General features: G+C 37.3%; 1 protein-coding gene across 2 annotated transcripts in view; it reads left to right on the forward strand.

The window, feature by feature from the left end:
- Window positions 1-1,595: 1,595 nt before the first annotated feature.
- Window positions 1,596-8,386, forward strand: part of LOC111387647 (glycine--tRNA ligase, mitochondrial 1-like) — a 16,210-nt gene continuing 9,419 nt past the window's right edge. Inside the window, exons 1-9 of one of the 2 annotated variants that reach the window (XM_023012221.1) lie at window positions 1,596-1,862; window positions 2,847-3,229; window positions 3,305-3,422; window positions 4,600-4,794; window positions 4,893-5,117; window positions 5,372-5,431; window positions 5,554-5,634; window positions 6,101-6,506; window positions 7,645-8,080. In XM_023012221.1, the coding sequence (XP_022867989.1) occupies window positions 1,683-1,862; window positions 2,847-3,229; window positions 3,305-3,422; window positions 4,600-4,794; window positions 4,893-5,117; window positions 5,372-5,431; window positions 5,554-5,634; window positions 6,101-6,506; window positions 7,645-7,862 (1,866 nt within the window). In that variant the 5' untranslated portion in view covers window positions 1,596-1,682 and the 3' untranslated portion in view covers window positions 7,863-8,080. Of the gene's footprint in view, window positions 1,863-2,846; window positions 3,230-3,304; window positions 3,423-4,599; window positions 4,795-4,892; window positions 5,118-5,371; window positions 5,432-5,553; window positions 5,635-6,100; window positions 6,507-7,644; window positions 8,081-8,386 lie in introns of those variants that run through there. The other variant, XM_023012220.1, reaches the window with a different exon arrangement.

Genomic DNA, 8,386 nt, shown 5'->3' on the forward strand with positions numbered 1-8,386 from the left:
AAAGTTTTTTATATACAGCAATACACAGGTGCAGTTTTGTTTATTTTCTTAGGATTAAGGCTTGGAATACTTATGTATTTTTATGATGATAGTGTGAATTTTATGCTCGTAATTATTAGTCTTTTTGTGATTGTGTATATAGCCTAGGCGACTCTTGATTTTATTTATCAGAAACTAGATAAATATCAAAGGGTTATGCTACAGGTACGGGGTGCACCTTCCTCACATGGAGGGGTTACGGACATCGCATTATGTATAAGTATCATATTCCAATATCAAATTTAGCGTAATACTCAGTTGATATCAGGGGGGATGGGCGGTGGGGGTGATTTACTCAAAATTGTGCAGAATTTATGAATTTGGAGAATTTCAAACAAATTTAGCAACAAATGACACGTGTTTATTGAGGATAACAATAATAAACTTCAGGAATGGCCTTCACTTTTCTACTCTGAAAGAGAGTCCAAATTTGCATTTGGCATGCCTTTGACAACTAAAATTTCTGTCAACTATATAATAAAAAAGCGTCGATATGGCAATAATTAAATATTGAATTCAACTCTGATATGAATTAAATATTAATTGGATAGTTTCAGTAGTCTCAGTGCTCCATTGAGTCTTGGATTCACCCAACGCATGCATCCATTGACTTCTGTGGTGATTTATGTATTCAAGTAAATATATGATTTGATCAATCTTTTATCACAATTTATATTGGACATTACAAGAACTGAAGCTAATTGGCTCTTCTGTAAGCTGGTCTTGTGTGATAAAAATTTATATATATATTATTTAATTATTTTTATTTTTTTATGACGGGGAATCCGCAGCCGCTACCCTTCGGGTGCATACTGGGTAAACCCTCGAGCTAATACAATAGCTTGTAAATCACGTCAGCCAGGTAAACCACACTAGACAAGCCTTGTGCGGCAGGCTCGACTGAGAAAGTGTTGATATGAGAAATCGAACTCGTGACCAAAGGCTTTCGCGTTTACCTACTCTACCAATTCGGCCACCTCATGAGAGGTTTACTCGATTAATTTATTGCTTGTTGGGAAAGTGTTTATATAAAAGGTTTAACTTATTGATAAATAAAAAATGAATGAAAAATAAGTGGGTAATACTTGTTCATTCATCAAAATATATGGATAAAAAATAATTTTTTATCAAAGTATATGTTGAAGTGGTCAAAATATAGAGCTTTGCTACCTTGACAGGGCGGGGGATACGCCTGGATCAAGATTGTGGTGATCCCTATTAACATCGCTTGTCCCTATCACGATCAATTTTCCCCAAAGAAAGAAGCTGTTTGTACAATACCAAAAGGTGCTGTACATGTATAGTCTCCTTATTGTGCTGTGGAGTCCATGCCATTTTTTAATAGTGCGAGCCCCCTAGATGTGAGGGGATTGCAAACTGTGTTGTGTACCGAGCTGTTCACGTAGCACGGCTCTTTCGGCTCTTCCCCAAAGTCTATTAGAACAACTCACAAGCACTTGTGACTTCTATTAGCATCTCTGAAGTGACTATCACGATAAAGTCAACAAAATTTAAAGTTCAAGGACCATTTGCAAAGATTCTTTAAAAAAGATTTTATTTTTAATTTATTTTGTTAGTGTGAGACTGAGTTGATATTTAGCTGAGGGTTTGTACGAGATTTTCGCCCTCAGTGTCAGTCAGATATGGCCGCCGCACAAGAAGCTAGCAGCAGAGAGGCATTCCGACAGGCCGTCGGTAACACCCTCGAACGCCGTTTGTTTTACATCCCCTCTTTCAAGATCTACCGTGGCGTTGCTGGCCTCTACGATTATGGACCCCCAGGTTGCGCCGTTAAGTCTAACGTCCTCGCCTTCTGGCGTCAGGTGACTATTCTGGACTGGAATTTGTTAATTGTGATTCAATTTCATTGATACCGTTCATTTTCTGAACTGTTGTTTAGATTAGGATTCCTGAATTAATTGCTCAAAGTTTTTTATATACAGCAATACACAGGTGCAGTTTTGTTTATTTTCTTAGGATTAAGGCTTGGAATACTTATGTATTTTTATGATGATAGTGTGAATTTTATGCTCGTAATTATTAGTCTTTTTGTGATTGTGTATATAGCCTAGGCGACTCTTGATTTTATTTATCAGAAACTAGATAAATATCAAAGGGTTATGCTACAGGTACGGGGTGCACCTTCCTCACATGGAGGGGTTACGGACATCGCATTATGTATAAGTATCATATTCCAATATCAAATTTAGCGTAATACTCAGTTGATATCAGGGGGGATGGGCGGTGGGGGTGATTTACTCAAAATTGTGCAGAATTTATGAATTTGGAGAATTTCAAACAAATTTAGCAACAAATGACACGTGTTTATTGAGGATAACAATAATAAACTTCAGGAATGGCCTTCACTTTTCTACTCTGAAAGAGAGTCCAAATTTGCATTTGGCATGCCTTTGACAACTAAAATTTCTGTCAACTATATAATAAAAAAGCGTCGATATGGCAATAATTAAATATTGAATTCAACTCTGATATGAATTAAATATTAATTGGATAGTTTCAGTAGTCTCAGTGCTCCATTGAGTCTTGGATTCACCCAACGCATGCATCCATTGACTTCTGTGGTGATTTATGTATTCAAGTAAATATATGATTTGATCAATCTTTTATCACAATTTATATTGGACATTACAAGAACTGAAGCTAATTGGCTCTTCTGTAAGCTGGTCTTGTGTGATAAAAATTCTTCATTTTTTCCTTTGTTTTTTGCTGCATTTCAGTTACTGCTCCTACATGTTTTAAATATCTGCTTTGATTTTGCTGTTCACATGTCATTTTTCATCCTGCAGCATTTTGTCCTTGAAGAAAACATGTTAGAAGTTGATTGCCCTTGTGTAACACCAGAGATTGTGCTCAAGGCATCCGGCCATGTTGATAAGTTTACTGACCTTATGGTCAAAGATGAAAAATCTGGAACCTGTTACAGAGCAGATCACCTGCTAAAGGATTTTTGCAAAGACAAGCTTGAGAAAGATCCTAATCTTAGTGTGGAGAAGGCAGAGGAACTAAGGCACGTGCTTGCTGTGTTGGATGACCTCTCGGCTGAAGAGCTTGGTGCAAAGATCAAGGAATATGGCATTATGGCTCCAGATACAAAGAACCCTCTCTCTAACCCATATCCTTTCAATCTCATGTTTCAGACATCAATTGGGCCTTCTGGTTTGAGCCCTGGGTGAGAATGTGTGTCTGTTTGATGAAGTGTGAAATTTGTTCTCATCGCTCTAATTTGATGTCTAATTGACTGCAGGTACATGCGCCCTGAGACTGCTCAAGGTATTTTTGTGAACTTCAAGGACTTGTACTACTACAATGGGAACAAGCTTCCTTTTGCAGCTGCACAGATTGGTCAAGCTTTTAGAAATGAGGTCTCAAATACTTCCATAGTGGTTGCATTGTTGCATGCTTGTCTGGGATTGAGCATTCATAGGATATATTATACGCCTGAAATGGAGATACCATAATGCTGTAGTTTTGTCAAATTTTAGAAGTTAATCTGCCTGCTGAATTACATACTCTTTGCTGATTGAGACTCATAGACTGCAATGTTTGTAGCAAATGGAAAAAATGACCATTAGTTTCTAACATTTAGCTGGTTGAAAACAAGAACTACAAATAGATGTTTTAAGTTTTTTAAAGCCGAGCCTATTCCATCTGGTGTAGGCACTTGTCAAATTGAGACTTACATGCTTTGGAGAGTCCAGCAAACTGTACATTTTTTATTTTGCTGTGTACAACTATTAATACACAGTATAAGCATTTTTTAGTTACATTAAATTTGTCTACTTTTCTCTATGTTCTTTTTATATTTTCTACTCATGTTTCTTCTGACTATCTGAGTGATAAACTAGTAAACAAATGTTTGAAAATGTGTATTAAGAATCATCACTCTGTTTTGCTGATTTATTTTCTACTTTCCCAGTTTATACTTTCCTCAAGAAACTTAAAGTATGGTTATCACCTAAGCTGTGCAACAAGGAATTCAGGTAGATCACTAATTAAATTCGTCTCAAAGTCAACAAGAAGATAACTGGCCCTCAAAGCACATGAAAAGAAGTATAAGCTATTGACTCCTCAAGGACCAAAACCAGAGTAGGTGGAGACCAACATTCCAATATATCTTTAACACGTGGAAAAAAATTTGCCATATGAAAGTTCATTTCAATCAAGTTTTATAAGTGCCTAGTTTGTTTTCGGTGATGATATTTTAATTTGCTAAATTTCAATAAATTGATAGCAATTGCCAAATAACACTTGTATGGTGTGTTTGTCCCTCTGTCTAATTACAGCGTTTCATTTCTGTTGCTGGGCCACACACATGCAAGTATATTCTCACTCATACTGGAGATTAGAAAATAACATTATGTCATATAATTGTCTACTTCAATCTATACTGTTATTGTCCTTTCCACATTTATTTTCTGAGGTATCTTTCCTCTAAATAATATATAACTAGATTTACACCAGTTAAATTGTCTGTCTGTCTGTCTAGAGATTGACTTGAATTGACATCAGTTTTGATTTTAAAACATACAAATTTTGCAGATCTCTCCACGCCAAGGTCTTTTAAGGGTCCGCGAATTTACACTAGCTGAGATTGAACACTTTGTGGATCCTGAGGACAAGTCTCATCCTAAATTTTCTGAAGTTGCGCTGTTGGAATTTTTGATGTTCCCAAGAGAGGACCAGGTGTCCGGACAACAAGCTAGGATAATACCTATTGGAGAAGCTGTTTCTCAGGTTGCTGTAGTGTATGCCTGTCTAGGTTTTTCCTTTGTAGTACTCCTGAAATTTTGTTCACTTTGCTGACAATAACTTCCAACATCTGTGTTGCTTAGGGGATTGTCAATAATGAAACACTGGGTTATTTTATTGGAAGGGTCTATTTATTTTTGACTCGACTTGGAATTGACAAAGATCGCTTACGATTCCGCCAACATCTGGCAAATGAGATGGCACACTACGCTGCAGATTGTTGGGATGCTGAAATTGAATGCTCATATGGTTGGATTGAATGTGTTGGTATTGCTGATAGATCTGCGTATGATTTACGTGCTCACACGGTAAGAGTTATGTTGAATTTGCATACTGCATGGTTCTTATACTATATATTGGAACATAGAATCTCAATGATTTTCAAAGAATGTGCTTTTGTCCATATTTTTTAATACCCAAATGAATATCTTTGAGGAAGTGATAGTAGCAAATATTTACTATGTTTCACTTGATGACTAGTGACATTGTAATAGGACATTTTTGCTCCTCCGAGGCAGATGCTATAGTGGAGCTTGTGACCATATTGACTTCTTTCATGCAGGATAAAAGTGGTGTTGCACTGGTGGCACATGAAAAATTTCTGGAACCCAAAGAAGTGGAGGTCTCTTTCTATCTCTCTCACACACACACATGCCCCTGCAGGCATACACATTATCTTATAGCTTTAATAATGTGCTTAATTGTTGTAAAATATATATTTAACGTTAATCTTATCTTTTCCAGAAACTTGTTATAACTCCAGTGAAGAAAGAGCTGGGTCTTGCTTTCAAGGGTAACCAAAGGATGGTGGTGGAAGCATTGGAGGTAAAACTACCTTTGAACATTAGATGTCTATTAGGCTATCTTGTATGCAATCAGCAGTCCTGAAGTGTATCGGTCTTGTTCTTCGTTTAAATTCTCTTCTTCCTTTTTTCTCTGCTTCTAATTGGTTGGAGATTGTGTAAGGCGACTCCCCCTCTTGTCTAGTAGCAATACTTTGGTTTTAAGTTTTCAGAAAAATAAGATAAATTGATTATTGTAGATTGATGCCATGTTCTTCTTGAAGATGTGGTAGGGATGGTATTATATGTTTTTGACCTTGGGGAAGAGGTTGGAGAGTCTAGATTTTGTATGTAAATTATTTTCCTGATTGCATGTATTTTTAACAAAAGTGTACATTGTATGATTAGGACAAAAAATTGTATTTGTGAATTGGAATGTGTCCGTGTATACAACTATTGTTTGGCTTTTCAAGATTCATAAATTTGCTCATTCCTACTTTAAATAATAGGCCATGGGGGAAGAGGAAGCTATGGAAATGAAAGCGACTCTGGAAGAGAAGGGACAGGCGGAGTTTCATGTCTGTACTCTTGACAAAGTTGTGACTATAATGAAGAACATGTTGTCAATCTCCAAAGAGAAGAAAAAGGAACATCAAAGGGTGTTTACACCGTCAGTGATTGAACCGTCGTTTGGTATTGGCAGGATTATATACTGTCTGTACGAGCATTCTTTTTATACCAGACCTAGTAGAGATGGAGATGAACAGTTGAATGTCTTCCGTTTCCCTCCACTGATAGCACCAATCAAATGTACAGTATTTCCTCTGGTACAGAATGAACAATATGAGGAAGTTGCCAGGCATATTGCCAGGTCGTTGACTGCTGTTGGGATCTCGTATAAGATTGACGTAACAGGTATGCTCCATGATGATCTACAGCAAGTGCTCGGCATCTATACTTCGCAATCCATATTTATTTTTAGGTCTACACACTCCATTTTCTGTTCCCTCTTCTGGTTCTTTCCTGAATTTTGGTTAAGCATTCTTGAATCCTTGGAAACTTGCAGGACATCCTATTGATATGACTTGGTACCTCAAGTCTGGTGTGCTGTGCATTAAGTCTACTATTTATTAAAATCTTTGCCAAATGTGGACTCAGACTCTTGCACTTAGTTTGAGGATAAACAACTCTGTGTATATGACCCTTTATATGAATCCACCTCGTTAATAGCAAACTGATATATAAATGACTAGTGTTTGTTCAACTTTTCAATCACAGGAAACATTCTGATATATCAAATTAGAAGAGCAGTTTCTTTTCTAACATCTCCTTCCTCTCTTAATACACCATAGCTTACCAAGCTTTTCAACCTCTCAAGTTCCTGTTCACGTTTCTATCATCCCTGTTCTTTTTATCATTGTTCTCATCCCGTCATCTTTGAATAACTAGAAAAGCAATGCCCTAGCTCTTTTCCTCTCTTCGGTACACGTAGTAGTGCATTAGAACTATTTATTGCCTCCTATTGGTTACTGATAGTTCCAGTCAATACTAACTCCCCACTGTTCAAGTCAATACAGAATGGGCGGACTACTAGAATCCAATACTGAGAGGCTGAGGGCTCTCAATATCTTGACGATAACCGTACTCTCTCTGCCTCATCTGTAGTATTTTGAAGTCGCTTCCCATAAGGGTTTGTCTGGTTCATTAATATCGGAGGCCTCCTGGTATTATCCAATTCTTCGATCTTGGCTTACATCCTTTAATGCTTTTGACTCTGTTCAGTCCATACAATCGAGAGATGAATAAGGCCTCGACGACGTTAAAGTCCACCTTTGGCCTGCTTCATCTCCACCAGGCTCCGCACAATCACCACCTTACTTCTCGTCTTCTTCTTATCTTAAACACGCATCGACTGATGCTTTAGTCTTTCATTTACAACATGCTCCAAATTGGCGTCTAACGGTGCATCCTGTTAAGAACTATACAATTAATACTCTGATTGATTATTGGAAGCAATTAGGTATCAGCTATTCATATTTACAACATGATGCAGGTACATCAATAGGGAAGAGATATGCACGAACAGATGAACTTGGAGTTCCATTTGCAATTACAGTTGATTCAACATCCTCTGTTACAGTCCGAGAAAGAGATAGCAAGCAGCAGATTCGTGTTAGCGTGGACGAGGTGGCTTCCGTAATTAAGGAGGTGACTGACGGTGTGAGTACGTGGGCTGACGTGTTATGGAGATACCCGACTCATCAGTCTTGAACACTGATAAGTGAGTTTGAGAGAGAATTTCAAGGTATTTAATGTTGTCATTTGAATATCTCAATACATCTTGTCGATACAGTTCACATCCACAATCGAGTATGATACTCGTGTCACTTAGTATTTTTGATTTCATAGAGTTTTTCAACAAATGAATATTGTTAACCTTTTGAATGTTGTGTCATGAATTTCATAGAAATATGCTTTTAACCTTCTCAGTATGGGGACTTTGGGCCATATGTGACTATGATTATTTAGTAAACTTAATTATAAGGCATTCTGGGATGATAGGAATACGGCCTTTTAGGTAAGCGCTTATAAGTTGATCATACGCTCTTTGGAACCCACAACTCTTAACGACTTTTTAATCAGTTTTCTTGAGACTTACTGCTTATTAATACTTGAGACTTTGCCAAACATGCACCCAGTTAGAGCGCTTGTAGTTGGCTGGCCGAGTCGCTGGTCAATGCCCAAACATCTTATTTGATCTAGGGTTAAATTTCGGTATGAGTAATGATATTGAC

This window comes from Olea europaea, unplaced genomic scaffold (genome assembly GCF_002742605.1).
Source record: "Olea europaea var. sylvestris unplaced genomic scaffold, O_europaea_v1 scaffold4147, whole genome shotgun sequence".
In the NCBI taxonomy this organism is placed as follows: domain Eukaryota; kingdom Viridiplantae; phylum Streptophyta; class Magnoliopsida; order Lamiales; family Oleaceae; genus Olea; species Olea europaea.